Genomic DNA, 26,372 nt, shown 5'->3' on the forward strand with positions numbered 1-26,372 from the left:
CCTTATTATCTGACGTACAGGACGATATACTTGCTAGGTTACTTAATGAACTCAAAAATGGGAATATTAGCTTCAAAAAGGAAAACTGTTAATGGCGTCAGACATGTGGATTAAATGTGTTCCTGCTCTTTTTGCTTTAAAACTCAGTAGTTATAGTCTAGACTCGAGTGAGGACTGTTAGGCCTGAAGAAACAACATCAAAAGCTTAAATCACCACAAATTACCTGAAATTAAGTTCCGTTAATGTCTCTGATGCTGAGCAGAGATAGACACTTACAGATGTAACCACAGGATCATATATATATAAGTGTCCCTGAAGCTATTTTGGGTGAACATCTAGACAAAGAAAGTGAGAGAAAAAGTAGATGATGACTCATCCGGATGTCAGACCTAGCAGCAACCCCAGCAACCTTATTTGAGTTAATATAGGGACGTCTCTCCATACATGCTTTGTCCACTTGAGTGATGTAATAAATGAGGTTGATCAGAACTTGTCTTTGTGAGTTTTTAATGTTCGAGCATTTGCAAATGGACGTCATACACGAACAGAGCTGGTGCAGAATAGAGGTACAGAAAAAAGGAAACGTGAGTACTTGAGGAGTCACACAGCGAGTGTGGCAGCTTGTTGGGAGGCACATCTGTGGCACCTGTGGTTGGGATGCGCTTGTTGGACGCACACAGACGTCACTGTTTAACAGATCTGAAACTGTGGCGGAGTGTGTATGTGTGTATGTGTGTGCACCACAGAAGTTTCAATCAGAACAATGAAAAAATATGAATCTTAACTTTAAAAAACTAAAACTAGTCTTATCTGCAGGTTTTGTTTGTTTGGGTGACCTGCCAAGAGGGAATATAACTAATAATAAGTACATTTACTCAAATACTGTACTTTTGAGATTTTGAGATACTTGTACTTGAGTATTTCCAATTTCTGCCACTATATTCTTCAACAGCACAACTTTTGAGGACTGTAAATATTGTCCTATTTTACTCCACTACATTTTTTTTATCAGGACTTTAGTAACTAGCAACTTGGCAGATTTGCTGCATCTGAGCCAAAGTACCAGTTTTAAATTGATTTATTTTATCGGCAATATAATTTGTAAAAATGATGATTGTGATAATCTGAGAAATGCTGAATACTGGAACCAATAATCAGCCAGTGAAGTACATTTAATATCAGATACTTTAAGACTTTCACTATTCGTATGGGTACATAATATTTTACCATGATATCTTTACTTTTACTCAAGTATGAGTTTTGGATACTTTTTTTAAACACTGGTTATACGCCTTTTACTTCTTTTCATCCCTGTATCTAAGTTAATTAATTCTGATTTCTTCTTCTGATCTTCTGATTTTTGTTTCCTACAGGAACTTTGTGTCGCTTTTCATAAATCACTGAGAGCAACTGGTTTGTGTAACGCAGCACATTAAGTAACAATGGGCTTCACCTGCGGGCTTTTTTTGTGTGTGTGCATGTTGTAGCCCTTTAAATATAAATGACGCGTAGACCATTTCCAGAAAAAGAAGACGATAGTCAACATCTACACCGTGTTTTTGTTTTTTTGTCCTGCCTCTACCTGAGCAGCCTGAGAGGCGCATCTGTCCTCCCTCCTGCTGACGTCAGAGCAGCAGTAGTGAGCCCTCTCGCTCCATGAGCTCGGACTGCTGGAGATATCTGCGAGGAGGAGGAGCTGTCAAAGTTTCCCAGAGAAGGACAAACTCTTTCACCTAACGAGAAAAAACCTACAGATTTCTTTCTATATTTTCTCGACTCTTCCACAAAGCGGAATATCGCTCGCTGTTGGCATGGACTGACACCTTCTCTCCAGGAGCTTCAAAAACCGCGATGGCAACCCGATTCGTGAAGTGGATCAGTCTCACCTCTCTGCTCTGCCTGTGCTGCTGTGGTCTGGCGGAAGGGAAAGGTATGTCAGGGAGCTGTTAAACTACAACATGTACGTGGCTGACTGGGTTTTGTGTCGCCGAGCGGGCTTTCGTTTTCCCCCTCTTTTCCCCCCTCGTGCGACATTTCCATAAATCTCACAGAAATCACGCACTGCTCTGGAAAAGCCGCAGAGAAACTTGATCCAGCGTGGGAGAAAAAGTTTCTCACTGGCTCCTCGGTGCGACCTGGTTCAGACCAAACACACAGGACCCGTCAAAGTCTAACGTCCAGTCAGTTTTTCAGTGCTGGGATTGATCGGTAAACACATGCGCGTAAAAGTTGAGGAAAAGTTGTGATTGATTGGCCAATTAGAAAACAAAGTGCGCAAATACGCATCTCCGCCACATCCTGTGTGAAATGACTATGACCCAAAGTACGCAAATATGCACCACATTTGGGATGATGCTGCAGGGAGGGGATGTTGATTGTGCAATTGTTCTACGTACTTTAATTTCAAGCCTCTTTATGTTTCCTTGTTTTTTTTAAGCAGAAGACTGATGATTTTATCTTAAGTGCCTGGCAGTGTTTGACCCAGTTGTAGGTAAATTTAGACGTGAAATCAGGACGATGCTGTCACCTTGAAACACATTAAAGCTCATTTTAATGCTTTAAAAAAAAATCTAAAAATCTTACACTCATGTCTCACATTGCCATATTTGCTCATTTCAGATGCTTTGTTGCCCACTCGGCTGTTCAAATGTGCTTGTTTTTCTTTGATTTTAAGCATCCTCAAAACTTCTGCACGGGTTCCCAGTTTGCATCTGCTCCTCAAAGGAAATTAGATCAAAATGCGCTAACAGTCGCCTGATCCTACTCGCAGAAATGATAAAAAGCAGACAGTCTGGAAAAGTGAGGGCTGATGAAAGTATGAAAACAAGTGCTGAGGTAGCAGGAACAGGTTTTTTGGTTTCTTTTCTTTCTTTTGGCCCTGAAGTAAAGGTCACAGAAATGTTATTTTTTAATGACACGGCAGTGTTTTGACTGTCACTTCAATGCTTCCTTGCCATCCTCGTTTTCTTTTAATAGCTGAGATTTCCATCCTTAAATAAACACCTCGCTGAAAGGCCAAAGTGATATCTGACACAGACGAATGAAGCAAAGGAACGACCCTGCTTCCCAGTGGTTAAGGTAGATGTCGGTGTAAGATTAAAAATATTTCGACATATTCCACACGCAGTTGGAGTGACTCAGACCTCATGAGGGCCAGATGTCAGGGGAGAAAGTGACCAGAAGTATCACTTTACTCCCTAATGGCTTCAAACTTCCTATTCTCATGAATCATCATTGTCCACACGCATTGCACTGCTGTTCCTCCTTATAAGCTGATAAGCGAGGTGTGCTCAGTGCCAGTAGCCCACGTGCAAGTTGCATCTTTCCCGTCCGCTCTGACAAGTAACAACCAGTGCCGCTTTCCAGAGAACCATAACAAATCAAAAGTGTTTGTGAGCCAAAAAGACAGAGTCCCTAAATATTTCTGGGCTGCTAAACAAACTTGACAGTGCACATTTCACGCAGCAGCGAGTCTCCCACAGTAAATAAGGATTTCTGAGATTTTATTAAGACCAGAGGAGATTAGAAATGAGCAGCTGTAATGATAGTCACGGTATGCAGAAAAATGTGCCTTAATTGCTGTTCTTTCTTTTTTTTTGTTTTTTGTGACTGATCCGATTTCCTTGTTCAGGGAAGAGGGAGTTGCACCATATGGTCTGACAGTTTCAGTTGTTGTTGTTGTTGTTGTTGTTCTTGGTTTTGTGCTGTTGGCCAGAGGCTAACACAGATGTTTCAATCTCTGTGGCACACGTTGATCTCCGAGCACACAGTGTCCAGTAATTGTTAAGCTTGATGTGAAGAAGATGTCCAACGCCAGTTAAGTTCTTCATGCATCAATACTCCAAACTGAAAGAGCCAAGTAACAAGATGCTTGGGATGTGTGGTTGGTTTAACATCTTGATAGACATGAGAGTTGAAAATGTTCATTTTTGTTATTGATTAAAGATGGAGTAGCTGGAGGGTGACACGTGATCCTGGGGTTGGGCCATGCCATTTGCAGTCGGCTCATTCATTAACTCAGAATAAATCTTTAGTAAAAACATATGGGCTACTTAGAAATACTTTGTTTAACCCGCAAAGGTCGAGGGCGAAGAGTAACTGCTGTTTGTTAAAGGTTCCTAAGTGACAGAAATATTGAATGAACAGTGATATTTGATCGTGTTAGATACGTTTAGATCTACCACCCTTATCTTGACATATAAGCAAGCTACACAACATATTGCTGAGAAGTCATTGTTCCAAGTAGGGCTGCAACTTACAATTATTTTCATTATCAATTTATCTGCTGGTTATGATTAATCTATTGATCGTTCAGTCTATAAATGCTCAGTACAGTTTCCTGGAGTCCAAGGTGACGTCTTCACATCGCTTTTTTGGTCCAACCAACAGTCCAAAACCCCCCAAACTCTTCATTTACTGTCATAAATGACAAAGAAAAGCAGCAAATCCACACATTTAAGAAACTGGAAGCGGCAAATGTTTTTGATCCTCAGCACTCCGCCATAAAAATAGTTTGTATTTTATGACTTATCAGAATTGTTTTAAGTATCAGTTGGAATTTAAATGAGCTTTTCTGACTTATGGAACAGAACCCAGAAGTCATTTTGTCTCTCTATTTGATGTTGAATGATGTAAACTGGTAGGCTGTTCTTGTCTTAGTGCAATTAAGATCCATATCTGTCAAAACACACCAATACTTATACGACAATTAAGACTTGATTTCGAAAATATTGCTGAAATTGACATTAGGCAACTTTTATTTTGAAAACCAGACGTGTTATTATCCTGTCTGACAGAATCATAAAGGAGTACTGATGTTGACTGAATCTGCCCGTGTCTCAACCTAAATTAAGGGACATAACTGAGATTTCTGTAACATTTTCGTAGAATTAAACATAAATAAAATACATGAGATACCATAATATAATGTTGCTTTCCATTGAAAACCAAGTATTTCCAAGATTTCCAAACAAAAACAGAGAAAAACAGTCTGGATCTAAGCTCTCTGACAATGCATGTCTGAGATAATCCAAAGGGGTTTGAAAGGCTTTTATAAGAATTAAGAAGAAGGATAATTTTCTCAGCTCACAAAGGAGCATGTAATCCTTCGACTTATTTTAAAACTCTACTAAACTGGGAGATGCATGTTTTTTTTGTTTTTTTTTTATGGCATGAACAACTGTTCAATCTATATGTCTGTTTGACATGAAGCTGTTTGTGTTGCTAGGAAGCAAGAGCATCTGGCCAGCTGTTTACACCGAAGTGGCAAAAGATTCTCAAGTTGAGAAAAACTTGAAACTGACGGCGATCACGACTGAAAAATTGTGCTCATTGTTCTGTGTTTGGGTTTTCTCTTGGAACATGCTGAGAAATAATTTTTAACCATACATGGATCATTGTGGTGAAGAGAGCGAGCACTTCATTGTCTCTTTATTAGTCCTCCCTAAAACACAGATAACATTGTGAAACTATTATGTGGAGTGAAACTCATTTTTCAAGTGACAGTCAGCGTAAGCCCTCCCCCCATCTGATTAGCAACTGTAACCAGGCAGGCAGATTTCTCCACATGTTGAAACAGCGAGCATCAGGCTGTGGTTAGAGTGATTTAAAGAGTTTGAAGGGTCGTGTCTTTCTTTTTAGCCTGAACAAAACGACAAGCAAATTGTAAGGAACAGAATAAACTGTGTGTTTATTTGCACATTGTTCCCGATCCATATTAGTTTGTCGTGTTATAGTTTGCAAAAAAAAAAGCCCAATTTCATGATAACACATTCACTGTGTTGTATTTCTCTGCTGTGTGGTGGAGAGCAGGGCAATGTTAGCAACTATGTTTACACTCCACTCTAATGTTGGGGCACTTAACAGTGACTCACTATCGCCTCTTGAGGTACGAAGTGGTATTGCAAGATGGGAGGGGCCAAGGCTAGCGGGTTAGCATGCTAACATCAGTGTATCTCTCTGATAATGACAGTACTGTTACTTCCTCACATTTTGTTGACTAACACTTTAGTTAACTTTTGAATGTTTTAAACTAGATATCTTAGAAAGAGGAACAAGATACAAGGTAGGACGTAAATATGTAATTTTTACAATGCTCAGGCTTTAAATATGATAAATAACCTAAAGTCTTTTCTCTTGTAACTTGAAACATGCAAAAATACGAACATGTGTTATGTAGGTAGCCTGAATCTTTCTTTCTTTCTTTCTTTCTTTCTTTCTTTCTTTCTTTCTTTCTCAATGTTAGCTTAACTAGCTAGCTACTGCTGATAAAATATGCTAGCAGCAGTCACCATTTCAGCTGGAAACTTTACGGTAAAGCGACGGTGATGACCAGTCAGCTTGTTAATAATTAGGCTTACTTGCAGTAAAAAACAGCTGCACCTAATGATATCAAACTTATGTTTGCCAATCTAAGGTACAGAGTAATAAAACTCTAAAGTTTCTTTACCAGGTGGTCATTTAACCCACTGCTAGTTGCAGTCCTGTCAGAAGACGTCAAGGCCTTTTGGAAATGAATTTGAGATTTGATAATGCACCTGGCAGCGAGCAGCTTCTCCCACAGGAAGCCCACCTGTCAGTCCGTCGTTCAGCGGCAGCCTGCCTGGATGTGATGGCTTCTGTGGGAGTCAGACAGGACCTGCTGAATAATAGAAAAGCTCCTCGTCCCGCGCACTGGCATGCTCGGTTTATTAACTGTCATCATCTGCGAGGAGGTTGTAAATAATGCCCACAGCTTCACCCAGCAGCCAACCACAAGTAATAACTGCGGTGATTTATTTCCCACATGAAATGCTAAATGGCCTCGGAATCAATTGGACACCTTCTGTTTGTGACTGGAGATGTACTGTAGAGGTGATGATTGCATTTTTTATTGTAGGCTGAAATTTTCTTAAACTCTTCTGCCTTCTGGAGTACAGATATGAGGTGAATGTGCCTGAGAGCCCCAATAACTGGACTATGAGTTAACCTGTGAAAGATCAAACTAATCTCGGGGGCATGTCGACGGATAAACCCTTAATCCCTAATGCGAGGCTTGCTTTGGGCACAGGATAACCGGCTTATATCAATATGCTTTTTCAGAGTTAATGAGTTATTCAAGCTCTTGACAGAATGAGATTGGAAGATAATATATATACAGCATATAGGTGAGGTCCAGCTTCATCATTTAAATGTGCTTGCACACCTGCAAAAGTTGAGCTGAATCATGATAAAATTTCACTCCTGCAGTGCGTTTCTGCATCCTGAGTAAGTGCTTTTCCCTCTGCGTTGTGTTGGGATATAACAAGCCAGCTTCCCTCATCAGTCATCTGTTTTTTTTTTCCATCACTTTCAGAAAACCATGCCTTTTCTTTTCATTAAAGCCCACTCTCTGGGATTAGATGGATGGCGGTAGTGAAATATAGGTTATGATCCTGTGTAATCCTAGAATCTCTAGTTTTAAGGTCCTGAGTGGCCGTCATGCTACTGCTGCTGCTGCTGCTGCGTCTCTGACGGTCCTCTGACGACCTTCCCAGACTTCCATCTGCTGCAGCCATTGTTGGAAATATGGCTTTCTGGTTCGGGCCGTGGGAGCAGGAGGATAAAAGCTTTGATAAACTGCACCATGTCTGAGTGGTGGAGATTTTCGAGAGCTGCTAGCGAGGTGTAGGATTTTGGTTTCAGTCTGGGACAATGGTGCCTCTGTGGAGGGCAGGTTATCTGGCAGCGCTGATACTTTTGTAGAGCAACCGAGATCTGTGGTGTGCAGCAGACGCACCCGAGGCTAGACGTGTGTGTCATCGAGGGGGAATACAGAAGTGAAGCTGCTTTTGTTCTTCTTCTTAGTTTTTACCGTAAAGACACATCTGAAAACAATAAATCTATTGTGTTGCACTAAAAATCAGGCAGTGCTGCGGCTCTGTAGCCATTATTTGCGTTTCTGGCTTTTCAGTCTAAACAAACCACAATCAATAAAGTTTTACGTATTGCTTTGATGTCTGACTTTAATTCTTAATGAGTTAAGAAATACTACTTGCTACATCTCTGATTTTAATTACTGAAAGCTCTTCTTTTAGCCTCCCGCTCAAAGTAAACTAGTGTTTATTGTGTTGTAACTGCAGCCTCTGAAATCCATTCTCCAGTTTGTATACATCCACTGAGAAGACCAGAAAGTGAGTGAATGTGGTTACTCATTGAACTGATTTGCTTCCTTTGTTTGTACGTGGTAACAAAGTGATCCGCTACGTTTATGGCCTTTCCATGATTCACTGGCCTTGCCTGGTCTATAGTGGAAAGAGACCCAGGAATTCAGGCCGGAAAAAAAGGCCTTGTGCTATCTCGCCATCTCATCAGGTGCAGCGTCGTGTTAAAAGGGAAGAAAGGCAACAGCTTCAATTGAGTTATTAAGCTTGTCTATAAAGGCTTTTTGAGGGAGTGTTGAGGAGTGGTCATAATTTTGTATGATTTCATTCTTTTCCCTTTTGGAGTAATGTTTTAAGACCCTGTATTATGAAGAAAATGACCTTATCTTTGGGAAAACATGACTCACCAATAATACTCATTTTTTTTAGGGAAACACGATATATTTATAAATCCATAGTGTTTTTTCTAGGAGTGTCTCTTAAAGGGGCTCTATGTAACAATTTGTAGCAATTTATTTGTAGAAATAACACAAGCTGAGGATTCGTATCCTTTTTACTCGTATGCCAGTTGCAGCACCTGAAACACTTCCAGTTAATTTGTGTTGTGAATGAGTTCTATGTTTATCATACGTTTGACAAAGCAGTTTCTGAATGTGTCCTGTCAGGCTGGAGCTGCTGAAACAGTAAGTCAGCTCTAGCTGTGAAGGTAAAGATGGAAAGTGGGCACCAGCCGAACATGTTTCCATCCTGGAGGCTTTCAGCTTGGATGAAAACCATCACTCTAACCCGCTCAAGAGAATTTTGCAGCTCAGTTCAGTTCAGGAGAACGGTGAACAGGGATAGTCTGAGGCCTTTTTTATCTTTGCACATAAATAAGTTGGTGTATTTGTATTCAGAGCTGAGCTCTATGGATCTCCGTGTCACAATGCAAACGCAAGAAATGTCAATGAGATGGACAGGGGCAGTGCACGGATTAAAGGAAGAATCGCCTCAGAGGGGAGAAAAACAGAAAAGTTGAGGATACACAAACAAACATCAGAAGGACGAGGTGAGATCTTTGACTTTGGTGTTCGTGCCCTTGATTAATCTCTCATCAAAGAGGCCTCAAGCTGTTCTCTCTAGTTGTTCTGTTGCTTCACTTTGACATCTAAATTGGAGATGAGAGTCTCTCACCACTCTCCCGAACACCTCCCGTAGGTGTGGCGTCTTCCCTAATGACCTTAGGGTCATTGCGAGGAGCAGCGTTTCAAACAGTGCTCGCCCAAAAGAGGAATCCCCCACAGGGAGGGGAACAATAGCCTCTCAAACAAATCTCCATCTCAGAATACAGCAGAAGAAAGCATTGGTTTGAAGGGTGGTGGCTCTGAAAACTTGCTTCCCTAGTAAGTATTTAGCCTCTTCCTGTGTGGTCCATTGGCCCAGTATACTAAATGGTGCATTTGAAGCTGTGACTCACTGTTGGTGGTTTGGACTTTGCGGCACATTTTGGTTAATTTACCAGATTTTTGTAAATTAATTCCTGCATTAGTGGGAAAAAAAACAAAAGTCTGGACGGAGGTCCAGGATGTTTAATTTGTAATCCCCTTCGCAGTGTAAATACGGGGGCTTCCTGCCTCACATCCTGATTAAAAGGATGTTGGAAGTCTTTAGCAGCATTACCTGCAGGATTAGGCCATTTTCCTTTTAGTTTGCATTGGCTCTTGAGTAGCCTTTTGCTTTAAGGTATGGCTTTTTCCACACTTGCACTGTAAACAACGGAAAACGTGTGACGTCGAGCGTTATGCTGACCTGCTTTCTGCAATATGTTCACATCATAAACTTTATGTAGTTCAAATTATTTATGGCTCTCAAGGGAATCCTGATCGGGCCTGTCTGATAGTTATCACTGCTGCGCTACCTATGAAAAAGCGTGTTTTCTTTTTTCTTTTGACAATGTGATTAAGGCATTACATGCTTCATTGCAAGGGCGTGGTAGAGTGTCATTTAGGACCTACAGGATGTTACTTTCCAGTATTTATTGAAAAGGTTGCCAGCAGTGGCGAGTAATGACTAGTCAAACAGAAAACAGAAGGGGGCTTTGCCTTGTTTGGTCTTTGTGGATCCTGCCATAAAATGTGCATGTTATCAGTTTTATCTTGCTTTCAGCTGCACTTGGAAACTTTCTTTACAGGCTTCCTCACTAGGAAAGTAAACATCTACAGACACGCAGAAAAACGTGTTAACTGATACCTGTATTGCCTTCAGGTTTCTCTTAGTCTAGACCCCCTGTCACATCTTTGAATGGGCCTGGTACTGACAAGTTGCAGAGTGCAAAACCTGAATTCTCAACCAACAGTGTGCCATTTGTGGTGAGCCTCATGAGACACAAATGTCTCCTGCAGAATATGTTAATAAGGCTGAAAATGAACCAATATACATACATAGTGGGTGGGTTGCAGGAATCCAAATAAGATAATGAGAGCACACGCATGAGTGAGAAACGCACACAAAGAAAATGGAAAGTGCACAGGATAAATTAATTCTCATCCAGCCCCTGTGGCTCACTTGTAGATCAAACTTGAATGAATGTCTCTTTCCCTGCAGAAACCCCAGGTCTTTAACAAAAGGTTCTTTATTCTGACTTTGTTGTCCTCTTTGACACAGGCTTATCTGTCTTCCTTGACCTTAACTTGCCGTGTAGACATGACTTTACAGCCCTGTGTCAACAGTGAGGAGAAAGGCATCCCTGTTGGCTCAAAGTTATGAAGACTGATAGCTCAAAGAATTCGCTTACTTTGTTTTGGAGCTTTATTTTGAATCAGGACATCAAATACTTTATACAAATATCAGAAGAGAAAATACTGGTAGCTTATGCCTTAAAATGGTATCAAAGCTACGAGTTTGCAGCCATGCTAGAGGCTCTGTGAGGCTAAACATAGGCACAGCAGTTCTTTGTTCACCATTTTAGTTTAGCGTGATAGCATGTTAACTGTAGTAAAGACTCTTATTTGTATCCTGAATGTATCCTGAACCTCCTACTAAACACTATTATTTGCTAATCAGCGCTCAATCTTGGAACCCATCGACTATTGTTTAAGGATGATTTAGCACTTCAGGTGTTTCCAGCAGATACCTGGGTTATACATACCGAATATCATTGTCTTCATTCATTGTTTACATTCTGATTAGCAACTTGAGATGCAAGAATGTAGTTGAAGTTGAGAGACAACTCTTGAATTAAAGCTAATAAAGAGCTACATTGTTGCTAGGACAATGGCAGATAGGTTTCAGGCTTGCATTTCGGCCACTTTATTACGCCTCCTTTGCTCTTCAACTGCTGCATGCAACCAGAGCCTGCCCGAAAGTGTTTGGTCAGTGAATGAATGAAAACTTGCTTAGGGATCACCAAAGTCATTAAGATCCATCCTCCGGACACAACTGATATCTGCAACGAAGTCTGTCCAGTAGTTGTTGAGATATTTCAGTCTGGGCCAAAGTGGTCCACCAACCAATAATCAACACACCCGCATTACCATTCCAAGAGCCAAGTCACTAGAGTGGCTAAAAAAGTGTTTTATAAATGCTTTATCTGGCATTTGTATGCACCGAAAGGATTGTCTCTGTAACCATGAGAACTGAGCGACAAAAGGACACCAATGAGTAATCTTCTCACAGATCAGTGAAGTATAATTCTGGCAAACAAATAACAGACGTCTTCCTCATGACATAGCTCCGTCTGAATTACGACAACAATGATGATAGTGCTTCTGGCAGTGTGGAGTTGCGGGGTGTGTTAGAGCCGGAAAAGAAGATGTCAACCCTTCTCTCACCACGGTTCCAGCTTTTTACAAGCCAACATCACCTCTCTGGGATTTCATCAGCATCGTAAAACATATCTCACCCCAGCCTTTTATAGATTGGACGACAGCATTGTTCGTAATATTGTAGTGGTGGCAAGGCTCAGCTACAGAGTTGATCTGTGATTTGTTTAACTCCCAAAGCACTAAAACATTATGCGCTCTAAACACAACACGCCTTCTGTAGTACCTTTTTCTAATTGCCTGGTAAGTTTCAACAGCACCAATGCTTCGTTGAGCTCAGAATTAATTTCCTGGTGGGACTTTGAGCGGAACATCTTCATTACCACATGTTTTCATAATTGAAGCCAGAGGCCTGTAAAAACGAAGGAATTCTGTTTGCCTCACTTGCAATGTTTCCCTCCATAAAAAGGCTGGAATTGACCCTCTCGCAAGATTGCCCAATAAACCGTTTGTGAAGGCCATATATTATAAGTATTCCCATGCACTGTGTCATATTACGGCCCTATGACACTTATAGCATGACTGATAAATGATCAATATCTACTTCCCTCCTTTTATTTTCATAACAAACCACTTCAGCTTGATAGTAGCTAGGTGGAAATGGGTTCCCTGGTAGAAATACCCTGGAGTGCATTGTTGGACTTGTGCCAGGCAGTGAGGATTAGCCCGGTGGACCTGCAGTCCTGTATATCCACTACATCAACAACCTCTTCCTGAGCTGATTAGACGACAGTCTGAGATTTTTTTAATATGTATCAACTTGTTTAGCCTTTATCCTGGTATTATTTGAATAATCAACCACCCGTAAGATTACCAAGAGATCAAAATCTAATTGGGTTTTTGGGTCAAAGGATGTGTAAACAACCCAGTGAACTTTATTTCTTTAAACAGTCAAGCAGAAGGTATTTGAAATACTTCAGACAGGGGAAATTGTCTTTTCCTTTTCTTCTTATTGTTATTCTGGCTTGGTGAGGCAGCATTTTGGATAGTTTTTATGTGATGATGTCTTTTGCTTCCAGGAAATAAAGTCATCTAAACTGTCCAAGAGTTATGAATGCTTGGCACCTGTTCTTCATTTTGAAAAACATCCGATATGAGGTCCAGGATTTGGAGCTGGAAACGTCATTACATCTGTTGTGCTGTTCATATCTGACTAAACAGTCTCAGCAAGAGGTCCATTTAGGAGCTCCTTCTGGAGCTTTTGATCGTTTCATACAATCTTCCTCACAGAATGAATTTACCATGTTGTCGAGGGGTGTTAGGAGTTCTCGTTTCAATCTTTTCAGGCCCTTTGAGGACCTCTTGACAACGTTGGCTTAAACATTGTATTTGAAATTTATTTCTGACCATGTAGCTGACAAAACAGTCTCACCACAGGGTCCCTTTGTAGCTGTGCTTGAGCTTTTGATCATTTCATACAATCTTCCTCACAGAATGAATTTGTCAAGTTGTCGAGGAATGGTAGATGTTCCCAATTCCATTTTTCTGGGCACTTTGAGGACCTCTTGTAGGTGTTGGCTTAAAGGCTGAGTTTGAAAGATAATTTGTGGCCAAGTAGTTGACAAAACAATGTCACCATGAGGCCCATTTCCGAGCTGTTCTGGAGCCCAGTTGCCCAAATTTCCCTCATTTTGAGCACTGGAAGGATTTCTCATCCATGTGGCTTAGAAGTTGAGATTGAAAGTTTATTCTTGACTTTGGAACAGAAGTTGACAAAACACTCAAGAAGAGTAAGATTGTGTAATATGATGGAGAGCTCCAGAACAGCTTCTAAATGGATGTATGATGAGATTATTTGCCAACTTTCAAGGCCAAGAGTAAACTCTTCATCGTGGTTGCACATGTGTAATATAAACCAATGTCTGACCCCGTTATTAAGGCAATTATTGTATTAAAGTTGGTTATATTTGCTGTCTACAATTCAACTGATAATTAGAGGAAGGAAGACAATTTTTCTGTTTTTTTCCCTGGGTCAGACATTGGAAAATGATTATGTTGGAAAGTTTTTGTATTCTGGCTTATGCACTGGTTGTCCACTCTCTGGAGTAGTCACAAGAGTTCGTAGTGTGTGTATCTCCGAGCCAGGGTCCTTGTGTTCAGCAGTGTAGCTGATAGCAAGAAAAAGGTCTAGTCTGCCAAGTCTGATGCCTTTGATGACTGATGTAAAGCAGCCAGGCCTTACGTTGTGCAAAAGCCCCTCTGTGTGTCTGCAGTGAGGGGGCGGCCTTGAAACAACCACCCTCCGCAGTCATAATCATCTTAAACAAGCTAGCGCATTGTTTCGGAGCTTTGTTAACCATGTGTGATGTGCTTTTTTTGTCGGGAACAGGATAACGCCCCGCACGTTAACAATGGATGAAATCCGAGCCGTGGGCTTGTGGGAGAGGTGTCTGATGACAAAATAGCACCATTTTCTGTCAGTCTCTGCCGTTCGCACTATTTCAGTCGAGATAAAGTTGTTTTGAAAACACACTGAAGATCATAACCGAGCGCTCTGGTGCCCCGAGTACTTGGCAGTGGCACCCCGTTGCATTGCAAACATTTCAGTTTGATGTGTCATGAGGAAGACATAGCTAAGTTCTACCCAGCTTTCCTGTGCAAATTAAATTGGTCATGCTTTCGGCGAGTACAACGCAACATGTAACAAGATACCCTTTCACAGTGTTGAAATTTGTGAGAGCTCCTCGGCTGTACAAACTAATTCCCCAAGCTCCGTTTGTCCCTGACTCTTGCCCTCAGCCAGCGTGGATGAGGAAGAAACTACTCATCAGTGGATTTAAAGGCCTGCTGATGTGTAAAGCAGAGGTTGAAATAGTGAGTAAGGGCTGAGCAACAGAGTAAAGCTTGCTAACTCAAACCCCAGGGTATTTGGAGAATATTCCTTTTATGGGGTCTCTCTCTGTGAGGACTCAAGCGGCGCAGAGTTGCTGGAGAAATGACTAAGGCAGTAACAGAGTTGTTGGCAGGCAACGCTGCGAAACAGCGGTCAGACCTACACAGAAATGAGCCTGTCAGCAATCGGGCTAAAAATAAGAAACCCTTAAGCAGAAAGGCTGCCTCAAAGAGCGTCTATCTCCTTTGTTTAGATGAAGTGAGGAGTCTAGTGAGTGAGAGTTATCTGTGCTGTCTGCTGCTCTGACCTGGGCCTGCTGCTCTGCGCTGGGAATGCTTAAACCAACAGGGGATTCCCGAGTCACAGCTGCTTTCTCTTGCTGGAATGATGTGTGAAATGTGTGGGTTTCTTCGCTTGTGGTTGTTGTTTCTTCTTTCGGTCGTTCTTTGCCTCTCTTCCTCCACTCTTCTTTTCCAGGCATGGCTTAGTGACGGTCGGTCGGTTGTGGGGGGGGGGGGGGCGGCATTGGGCTGTGAGTTAGCAGCAACGTGCTCGCCGCCCACTCCCTCTCCAGTCTTCCTCTCGTGCTTCCTGTGGGATTGAAGAGGAGTATGGTTTTAACAGGGAAGGAGAAAGAGAGAAAAAAAAGAGGGGAGGTGGTGGAAGTGATGGTGGTGGGGGTTGTCTTGGCTAGAACGGGCTTCAATAGGGAGAATGTCTGGACGTTAAAGAGGAAGTGGGTCGAACGTTGGAGCATTTCTGGAGAATGGTGGGCGCATTATTGGAATTTAAATGGGGCTGGGGCTAATGGAGGTTGTGAGTTTTGGGTAACAGGAGTGGGATTGTTTGGAAGACTAATGGACTTCCCAACAGGGCATGCTGGAGAATTATCCGAGTAATATTGCTTGATTACGTGGGCCATCGTGTTGGGCCCCTCGCACACTGGCCACAGCTGGATACTAATAGGAGTGCAGCTGTGTTAAACTAACTCCAATAAATCAACTTGATGCCCAGTAATTTATGCCTTTTCCAATGTATCTTCTATTATTTATGGTTTATTTATCCCTTTTGTCACGGATATCGCTATCGGGTAATGAATGCCTCATTGAGTATTGAGATAAATGTGCAGTATGTTGATTATTCACAGCAGCAGCTCAAACGAAAGGGACATGAATCCAATAAAAGATCCTCTTTTAAGTCATAATAATAGTATCATAATAAATAAATGATTATTTCATTTTAAATGATTGTTGGTTTACTGAAATTACAAAAACACATTTTCTCATTAACACCTGGTGGTATGCAGCCGTGCAAACAGTTTTGGTTTTGTCTTTCTTCATTCTTCATATAAAAGATTACTTCAGATTTAAGAAAAGGGAAACCAACTTTTTATCCAGAATTAATGTCCCTGTTAGCACGAATAATCCACAGACTTCACGGTGGACAGTTTGAAATCGAGTCACTTTCTACCAAATCATTTTTTCCTATGAAAACTGGAACCACCTCCTCCAGTGGTGTTCGGAGAAAATGTTTATTAAATCTATTAAACATTTAAAAACATCCAACACTTGAAATGCTACAGAATTTCATTGAAAATACTTAAAAGTAAGTTTTGTCTTTCCAGTAACATTTTCGTTTCAGCCTGCTACTAATCCATGATTGGCTACGAGCTAAACTCAAACTGGGATGTCAGATAGCAAGCAGAGATAAAATTAAAGGTTTCAAACGAACAAGAATGTTTCCCATTGGTGGCCGACGTGAACAACTTGATGAGAAACCTGTTCAGCATTGAAACTTCTGAAATATCCAAGCATAGTCTTGTCGGTGAGCAGGAGACTTTAAAAGAACTGTCCTGTGACAAAACATTGAAGTCTTCCTTTAAAAGACGATTTCACAAATTGTTTCTTGGACTTTTGGATACAGCAACACAGTGAATACACTGCGCTTTTGGATGGGTTCTTTGTATTTTAACGTTGTTTCTCTAACTGATATTTTCTGAGGTGGTACACAGTGAAAAAGTTTGAAAAACACTGATTCAGAGTAACCGCAACAGTTTTTCTGTTGAATTATGTAAATGTAATTTTTAGCAGCACAACCAGCATTGTGTAGATGTAAATGCTCACAATATGGCCAGGTGCAATGTTCAGATCGCAAGAATCTGCGATTTTTTTAGATAAAGGTAAAATGAGTGACAGTACTGGCCTACAAATCTTTTTCTTCAGGTAGAAGAAACCATGTTTGTTTGGTAAAGAAGCCAATAAAGTCATATCATCGTGATTTCAATTGTTTTTTCTGTGAAAATGAAAGTAATGATGCAAAAATTATCGATACCACTGATCAAGAATCATATCGCAATCATGATATCTGTTAAAATAATCACCATATGACTTTTTTACCAAATCTTGCAGGACTAGTCCACATGGTTCTGGTGCTCAAATGAGAGATTATATAGTCCTTTTCCATTCCAGTTTGCGGAAGATGCTTTGATTCATTTGCATTTCTACCAAAAATAAATTGTTTCCAAACCCGAAAAGCTTGTTCTGCAGGCCATTGTCAGCTGATTAAGTATCTTTAATGATGATGGTTCCACTCAAAACTGGTTGGTATTCAGGCTAGTTTGCTAGGTTTAAAGAATCTTGAATGGAACCAGTTCAAAAACTAGAGCCTAATTAGTGGACTATAGTGGACTAATTCACTGTTTAAGGTCTGAGAAATGCTGATCACAGTATGCCGCAGTGTGAGTATACATACTGTATTCCTGTGTTTGTGCTGAACCTAAATCCGCAGTTTCCTCACGCTGAGGTGCAGAGTAAACATTCTGATGGGCCCAGTCACAGGTATCTGGAGTGTCTCACTGACTGGTAGAGAGTGCTCTTCAGAAGCCAAGAGTAAACATTGGCCTTTTTGGTCTTTATTTGGTCACTTTGTGGAGCTTTTAACAGACTAAACTTCACCGACTGAGCTCAAACTCAGGCAGGGCCAGGGAGCACAGTCACCGTGGTTGAACTGTTTAAAGGGCACATGACGTTTTCAGTGGGATGCCTCACTTGCTTGTGTTATACAGCTGGCCGCACCGATGTTTTGGCGCCCTTTGTTAGCCTGCAGGGAAAGGTCAGGCATGTTCATACATCCAGTGTGAGGCTTTACACCCCGTTTCCACAGTTTGACCCCACAGCCACTCACTCAACTTTTCAGTTAGCTAAACCGCAAACCACTCCTGCCTCTCCTTTTTTTTTTTCTCTTCTCAATTTATTTTTTTCCGCACACTTCCTGTCCATCAGTTCTCTCTCTCTCCAGTACGTCCTCCTCCGCTGGAGACGACAATCAGCTACCATCTGCTTCAGCATCACAGGGTAGCGTCTGGAACTGACCCATTCGCAAAGATCAACTTCCTGAGATGTCAAAGGGACTTGTGTTGTTGCATTCACTGGGGATATGGAGGGAAAGTGGGGGGGGGGTATCCTTTGGTCCGTACTGGCCCCTTTTTTCTTCTCTGAGGCCCCAAGATGTTTTCTCTAAGGGATTGGTGCATCTCCCACGCAAAGGAAGATTGCGTTTCCCCTGTACAGAGAGCAGGATATCAGGATGTCTTTTTTTTTTTTTTGTCAAACTACACAGTATGTTTGTACGAATATAGTACACCACCAAAGAATGCACATATTTCTACTGTGCTGCTTGTTTCCCCTTCAGATGACATTTGATCTCCTCCTGACATTCAGAAAATGTAAGAGGAGGAAGTTTGAGCTGAATGCACAGAGAGAATCGAGGAAGTACCACTGATACTGGGCTTAAAGAGATTTATGCCTCCCTGAAATCTGAAGATCTGGAAATTTGAGTCAGTCTAATCCCAAATGAGCCCTGACTTTGAACCAAATAAACCCCAACATATATTTTTTATCATCTGCAGAGACATACGATGGGGTTAACCGTAATTTACCCCTAAATACGGGAATAAATCTGGTCATCGATTTTGTTATCAGCGGAGAAACACTGCAGATTGAGTTACATAAGATACTTTGCCGTAATGCTGTTGACTTGGAGAGAGAAATAAACAAGTCATGTCAGTTAGCATTGCTACTTCCCATTAATTATGTCTAAGTTTTCAGATAATGTAATTATCAGACTCTGGACACAGCTTAATTGAATTGCAGGTAGTGAATGAGAGGAAGAGAACGCGGCAGGGCCATTTCTGTTGTCTGTAGAAAGGTAGAAAGCACGATGATTTAGATGTATAGTAAACGGCTCAGCGTAGAAAAGGAAACCATTAGAGGAGTTGGAGTAGTTTTTGCCATCTCCCTGGAAATATTGGTTTGCATTTGTGGCCATGCAGTACTTCCTCTCATGGCCAGAAAAAGTACAAAGTTTCATCCAAACATCTAAATGAGACCTCAAAATGTGAATTTATGGCAGACTTTAACCCTTTTCCTTTGGTTGGTTTTGGTACTTAACATTGTACATTTGATCTTGCTATGTTTAGGTGATGTGCCTCAAATGTTTGTAAATGTTGTCTGCTGTGACTTTGGTTTTACACTCTGTTTCACTTGTTCCCCTTTTCTCTGTCAAATAAGTTTTCAGAGTTTTAGGAAAAGGTTTACATTTTACAGTTTGGTGCCAACACTGCTTTTAAATAACAACGTGTACATATACGTATGTGTAACCATACGTGTAATCCAATGCAAAAGCCCCTCAGTAAACGCTGCCTTTGGAAAGCCTTTAAACCAGGGGTGCCTAAACTTTTACCCTGGAAAGGCCAAAATGGAAATTTAATAGTTGACCAAGTTCCTGTAATTGACTGACTTCCTCTGCAAAGTGTCACTCTTCCTGTCATGCTCAGATTTGATCAAATAATGAATAATTAGGGATCCTACATAAAAAAAAAAACAAAGTGCAAAAACCTGATTCACTGTTTTACAGGGGGTTGTTTCCATCTGTTTCCTGTCTTTATGCTAAGCTAACTGCCTACTCACAGTAGCTTCATATGAACCGTGCAATATGTAAGATTTGGCCACCTACTGAATTCATACTCAACACGGACAGGGAGCAGCTTATCTCCAGAGTAACCGCTAAATGCTGCTCAATGTACATCCCATTAGCTAGTTAGCTCAGTTAGCCGTGCAGTTAGCAGTCTGGACTGGGAGCTTGAGGACCAGGGCAGTGTTGGTGGCGCTTTGGACCGAGACAGACGAGTGTTTGTTAGGTTTAGGCATGAGAAGGGGGTTTGTTAGGGTTAGGGTATGAATAAAAGAGTAAGCCAATCAGACGGAGGGCAGGGCGGGTCATGCCTTCACCATCCAGGAAAAAAAAAATATTGCTTACAGTACATGAACACGATATCGGTATCAGTCTTCTCATCTAACTTTCCACCAGAAAGCAAACAAGCATATTTCCCAAAATGCTGAAGTTTCCATTTCAGTTCAGTTTTGTTGAGAGAGACTGTCAGATGGACGTCAACACAAATGTCTACTTTTTCATAGGTTTTCATTCTGTGGTATTTTTGTATTGGATGAGATGATTCTGCACTTTACTTACACGATTAAACAAACATTAAAGCATCATATGGTAAGATTTGAGTAAATATTTGTCTATTTTACAGCTCTTCGAGAGGAAACCAGGCAGATAAAACACAGATCTGAGCTGCCGTCTCTGTAGAGGTAGCACGCGAGTTCTCGACTGGAGCCTGGTATTTGAGCGTGTGTTTAGTGTGGTTCTGAAGAATGAGCTAATTATCTCACATAATAAGTGTCGGCAATTTAGTTTTCTGTCGTCGCACAGATCCTATAGCCTCGAGAAACGAATATCTACCACACACCCTTGACTTCCAACACAAGTCCCCAAGTAAACATCAAACGAGTGATATGTGACCGCACACTTCACCGAGCTTAGATGACTAATGATCGGGTTTATCGAGTCCTTTGTCTCGCTCTGGCTGCCTGCTGATCAGAACAATCCAGGGAATATTTTTTATACCTAACTGCGTTGCTCACTCACATTCAGTACATGCCAGCACACACACCCACATACATGCATATAGTAGTGAAGGTAGAGATATACCAGATCTGCCACTCCCTGCTTCCAGAGTAACCTCCTGGACATTTTGTGACGTCAATACAGCTGGAGGAAGTGAAGCAATCGGTAATTAGTCTTTGTCACAGTATCAGTTACATCATTGCAGGCCCCACCTGCGCATTTAACCCGTTTGCAGACAGTAAGTTGTGTTTTAAGTTGTTTGATGAGTCAAAATTGAATCACCTGCTGTGGGAAAAACAGGATTCCCAGTAATTTCCATTCTGCATAATCTTTTCCACACTAGCTGTTATCCGACTCTACTAGCAGAAACTCTTTATGACACATCGAACTCAGATGTTTGTCAAAAACATAAAAGACCATGTAGGACTGTGAGGCCATCGTTTAGTTTTAACGTCTGCGTAGCTACAGCCTGACCTCGTTTCTTTCTCATGTGCTGCAGCCCGATGAGGAAGTCAGTTTATGGTCGTGGAATATCAGGTCATTTACCACCTGCGGCAGAGTTGCGAAATCAACAACTGGTCAGAGGAGAATGTTTACAGTGGCTTTACTCTGGCTTGCTTGAGCAATCAACTGTTTTTTTTCCTCTCCGCCTCTGGTACAGGAAGTTTGTTGAACCTTTAGTCACCTGCCTCATGCAGCCTTTACTGCTCGTCAATAAATATTAAGTAGAAAAAAACAGTCAGACAGCAAGTGGGTAGAGGGAGATATACACGACATGTATGTTCTGTATATGGTGAAACAAAATACTAATGAACCATAATAAGCATCCCTATTAGCAATGTGTCATTCAGGAGGCCCAAATCAGGTAGATTAATATTCACAGCTGCACAGTCATGACAACCTTTTTGTTTATTACAGTTCGGTTTCTCAGTCTGAGTAATAATTAGGGGACTAATTACATCTCGCATGGCTCCTCTAATTAAAACAGTCAGCTCGCTTTTTGCCAGTCTGCCTCTGTTGCCTGGACGTTAGGCTGCTGGACTGCAGGGTTCATGTCAGCGAGATCCCTCAGGGACAAACTAATGAGGAGGAAGAAGAGGCAGGGTGGGAGACAGATGTTTGTGCCTAATTCTCACTGATTGGGTGCCCGGCCGCTGTTGGTTTGTGTGAATTCAAAACAACAACATGTGTAAAGAGCACAGAGGAGGAGGAAAAGTACAAAATATTTGCTTCAGATAGTAGTTTGACTGAGCTGGAAGATGTTTTTACAGCTGCAACAATGAAGTGATCACTTGTCAACCGTTAAATTAATAGCCAATTATTTTGATAATTGATTAATCAGTTTGAGTAACTTTTAGGGGAAAAAAATAACCAAATTCACTGATTTAAGCTACGTAAATGTGAATATTTTCTGGTTTGATCGATATTTTTTCACCCTTTTCAGACATTTTCAACCCTAACCCAACCCTTAATCAAATAATCAAGAAAACATTCAACAGATTAATTGAAAATTTAAAAGATTTTTTTTTCCAAATGCAATCCAGATTTAATATACATATTTAAAAGAAATCTGATTACATAATCCCTACATGTAGTCCGTTATGACCACAGGGCTGGGTTGGCCTCTGTGCAGTTAAGTTAACTGTTATGTACTGTGTCATGAGGTGTGTCTCAGAGTTGGGAGCGCATGTTTTGGCGTTCTTTGCAGTCAAGAGCGGACACGTTGTGGAATGTGACCCAAGAGACATTACACATTGTGATTTCTAATAACTGGAGAAATAATCTTTTGTTTTTCTGAACCTATTGCCTAAGTTAACCCATAAATCAACACTTAAAAGAGAAAAAAAACAATTATATGCTCATTATGTGTGCATGCAGAGTGCCGTATGCACACTGGCATGTATGGTTGCGTGTGTGTGTGTGTTGAAGGGGTGTTAAACACAGCTGACTCCCTTTTTGGTGCCAGTCAGAACCTGTCTGACCAGCTCAGGGGACGACTGAACAGAGGAAAACGACCTGCTTTCTTAAGACGTGCATTCTTCCTTTAAAATCACATTCATTAAAGAAAAAAGCCTCTTGTGTCTCCTGCACTTATCAGTCATTCTGCCGTCCTTATCCAAACACTCGCTTGCATAACGCCAGATAGGCTTCATTATCAGCCCATAATTGTAGTCCTGTGAATCTCTCTATCAATGCCTTTGTTGTTATTGCAACTTTAAACTCGGGAAACTGCACACATCAGCATTTTATTTAAGCCCTAAGTTGTTATTAAGTCATGTCAAGAACTTGCCCTAAAATCAAATATGCTTAGACTAGGCTGAAGTTATTGAGACGGTTATTAATTATGAGATTTAGAGGGCTGAAGCTCCCCCAAGAAACGCACTCCCAGATCTCATGGAATCTGTGACACACCAAATCTTTTCTCTGAAATGACACAAAGGGCCTGGAGATGCTGGTCGCCGTGGTTGTTTTAACTAGCCTGCATAGCAGTGGAAAGATTCAGGCCTCTGCCAGTGTAAATACAGCCAGCTAACTTTGACTCACGAGCCAGAATCTGCTTCGCTGCTGAGATTTGATTCCTATTGTAGATGCAACCCAGATCGTGTATTTTCACATGAAAGCCGGCCAAGTTATGACTGTCCAGATCAAATTCACAAACACAGACAGACACACACACACACGCACACACACACACACACACACACAGACAGAAAGGCATAAATTGAGCCAGTAGCGTTATATAAGCAGTGAATGTTTCTGACTGATAGCACTGTGGGCCTTGGATGAATGCTTTTGTGACACTGCAGATGATTTACAGCCAGTTTGCATCTTGCATTCAACATTCAAATAAATCTCACAGATTTGTTTCTTTCCCTGCAGTATGCCAAGGCATCTCCAACCGGCTAAACCTTCTGGGATCCAGAGAGGACCACTACCTGAACATGGTGAAGACATACAGCAACTGCACTGTGGTCCTGGAGAACCTGGAGATCACCTACATGGAGGAGCACCGTGACATGTCCTTCCTCAAGGTAAAGACTTTATTCTGTTAGCTAAACATGCGCATAACAGATGGGAGAAGGTACCTCTCATCTGATTATTTTCTAGTTGTTACTCAGGTAGTATGAAGCCAGTTTTCCAGACAATCTCTCCTGAATCATCACTGCTCTTATCGCATCAGTACAGATAATTACAATCAGTAGAAGGTCCGAGCTGACGGGTGACTCAGTGTGTTTATAGCGCTCTGGTTGGAGCTTTGCTTGAACCCTAGCTGTGGCGACGAGGTTGTGAAGACTGGGCAAATGTCAGGAGGGACCACACAGACTCGCGTGCAAGCTTGCACACATAAACACAGAAAAACATACAGTCAGCAGAAATAATGCAGTAGTTCCAAGGGTGGTTTCCAGTACTGAGGATGGGGTCTGGCTTCCTTTCATTTTTGGTTTGACTCTTAACAGACCCTTTCATGGCAGACATTTTCACTTGTCAAAGCAGGAAACGTACAGGTGTGACCAATGACGTTAATGATGGCTCAATTCTATCAAGTGTCATGTCAAGTGAGTGAGCATGCACAATACCAGAGCAGTGGAACGAGCTCACCTAAATGAAATGCAGCCATTATTAACTTTATAAATTCCACCTGTGCCTTTCCCGCTTTGACAAGTCAAAATGTCTGCTGTAAAAAAGGTCTACAGAGTCCGCTTACTGTGTGAATTGATAAAAATGCTGATCGCACATCAGGGTAATGACTTTTTTACAGCAAAGTTTTCCCATTCTTTTTTCCTCCTCAGTCTATTGAAGAAGTGGGCGGCTACGTCCTGATCGCACTCAACACGGCGTCCAGGATTTCTCTGGAGAACCTACGCATCATTCGTGGTCATACGCTCTATGAGAGGAAGTTCGCCCTCGCTGTTCTTTCCAATATCCACAAACCGACAGGTCTGGCCACCAATGAGCTCCTCCTGCCCAGCCTGACAGGTCGGTCCACCTCGCCATCTACTCTCCTCTCTTTGCAGTGACAGAATTTCTCACAAAAACTCAGTTTTAATATAAAGCTGTAAAAATAATGGTGCGTCGTTTTCTGTTGAACTCATGTGCCATTTTTCTTCTTCAGAAATTCTTAAAGGAGGAGTGAAGTTTGAAGTCCACCGATTATGCTATGTGGAAACAATACAGTGGTGGGATATTGTCAACGCTGAGAGCAAACCTGTCATGGAGCTCCCAGTGGCCAGCAACAATCGAGGCTGTAAGTAATACATATCACAGCAGATGGCAGAAACTAGAAAAAAATTTATTAAATCGGATGATTTGTGGATTGTTAAAGAATTTAAAAGGGAAAGAAGTAAACATTTTACTTTTTTTTAAATTTCTTGTCTGGTCTTACAGGTAAAAAATGTGACCCAAGCTGCTTCAATGGTTCATGCTGGGCACCTGGTCCTGAAAACTGTCAGACCTGTGAGTTGTTATTCTGTGATTTATTTAAAATAATGAAACAAAACTAATGTACATATTATAGGTATGAAAGTGGATTGTTATTCATATTTGTGGTGTGGTGAAACTCTAAAAACAGTCGTTCTTTGCTTCTGAGCTGCGACCCAGGTTCCGAAAAATAATTAGGCTTGAGTTTATCAGTATCTTGTCTCTGTCTCTATCATATTCAACAGATTGAAAAAGTTTTACTTTTTTTTTTTTAGCCACTTTGTTTCCATAGTCTACCACTGAGAAACAATAGGTCTTTGCAGTCATACTCCAGTAAGAAAAGATAAGATCAGCCTGTAGTGATCCCAAGGGGGATTCAGAGGGGAAATTCAGGTGTTGCAGCATCTCTCTCTGCAACACAATACACAGATATTTTTTTTAAGTTTTAAACTACAATTCTTACATATTGCACCTTTTTAAATGGCCTAAAAATCTAAAATAAATGATAAATCATTTTATTCAGTCATCATTCCACTGACTCTGTCTTGTTCTTACTTCCAGTTACAAAGCTGAACTGTGCTCAGCAGTGCTCTAAGAGGTGCAAAGGACCTTCACCCAGCGACTGCTGTAATGAGCACTGTGCTGCAGGCTGCACTGGACCGCGGCCCACTGACTGTCTGGTGAGAGAAACACACCTTCATATGCGGGACAAGAGTAATGATATGATGAAGGAACTGGGCAGGAGACGAGCTCAAAGAACAAAACACTGAATGTTTCATACTTCTGCCTTAAATCTGGACGATAAGCCTCCAACAAAACAAAGGCTTCACTCAGCAGCATCTGTTTTTGTGATCGGGACTACTGTTATTGGTTCCAGTACCAATGAGACATATAAGTGCTGATTAAATCTTTCATTTGGCAGCACCTCGAGTATCTGCTCTCCCTCTCTGTGCAGCTCTGAGGATTAAGCCAAGGCTGTGATAGAGGAATGCAGTGTTATCATTAGTGTGAGGCTCTGTTATGGTCCCAGTGTACGAGATGACTGTTGTTTGTGCTGCAGGCCTGTCGGGACTTCCAGGACGACGGGGTGTGTAAGGACTCCTGCCCTGGCCTTATGCGCTACGACCCCAACCTGCACCAGCTCGTACCCAACCCGCATGGAAAGTACAACTTCGGGGCCACCTGTGTCAAGAGCTGCCCACGTAAGAACGGCTACAAACAAACACACTGCT

The 26,372-nt window shown here is 41.5% G+C and overlaps 1 protein-coding gene across 1 annotated transcript in view; it reads left to right on the forward strand.

Annotated features, from left to right (window-relative positions):
- Window positions 1-1,665: 1,665 nt before the first annotated feature.
- Window positions 1,666-26,372, forward strand: part of egfra (epidermal growth factor receptor a (erythroblastic leukemia viral (v-erb-b) oncogene homolog, avian)) — a 47,407-nt gene continuing 22,700 nt past the window's right edge. The window contains exons 1-7 of the mRNA XM_073491175.1: window positions 1,666-1,931; window positions 23,602-23,753; window positions 24,513-24,699; window positions 24,836-24,967; window positions 25,108-25,176; window positions 25,702-25,820; window positions 26,201-26,342. Of these exons, the coding sequence (XP_073347276.1) occupies window positions 1,853-1,931; window positions 23,602-23,753; window positions 24,513-24,699; window positions 24,836-24,967; window positions 25,108-25,176; window positions 25,702-25,820; window positions 26,201-26,342 (880 nt within the window). The 5' untranslated portion in view covers window positions 1,666-1,852. The remainder of the gene's footprint in view (window positions 1,932-23,601; window positions 23,754-24,512; window positions 24,700-24,835; window positions 24,968-25,107; window positions 25,177-25,701; window positions 25,821-26,200; window positions 26,343-26,372) is intronic.

The sequence above is a fragment of the Pagrus major genome, chromosome 21 (assembly GCF_040436345.1).
Source record: "Pagrus major chromosome 21, Pma_NU_1.0".
NCBI lineage: Eukaryota > Metazoa > Chordata > Actinopteri > Spariformes > Sparidae > Pagrus > Pagrus major.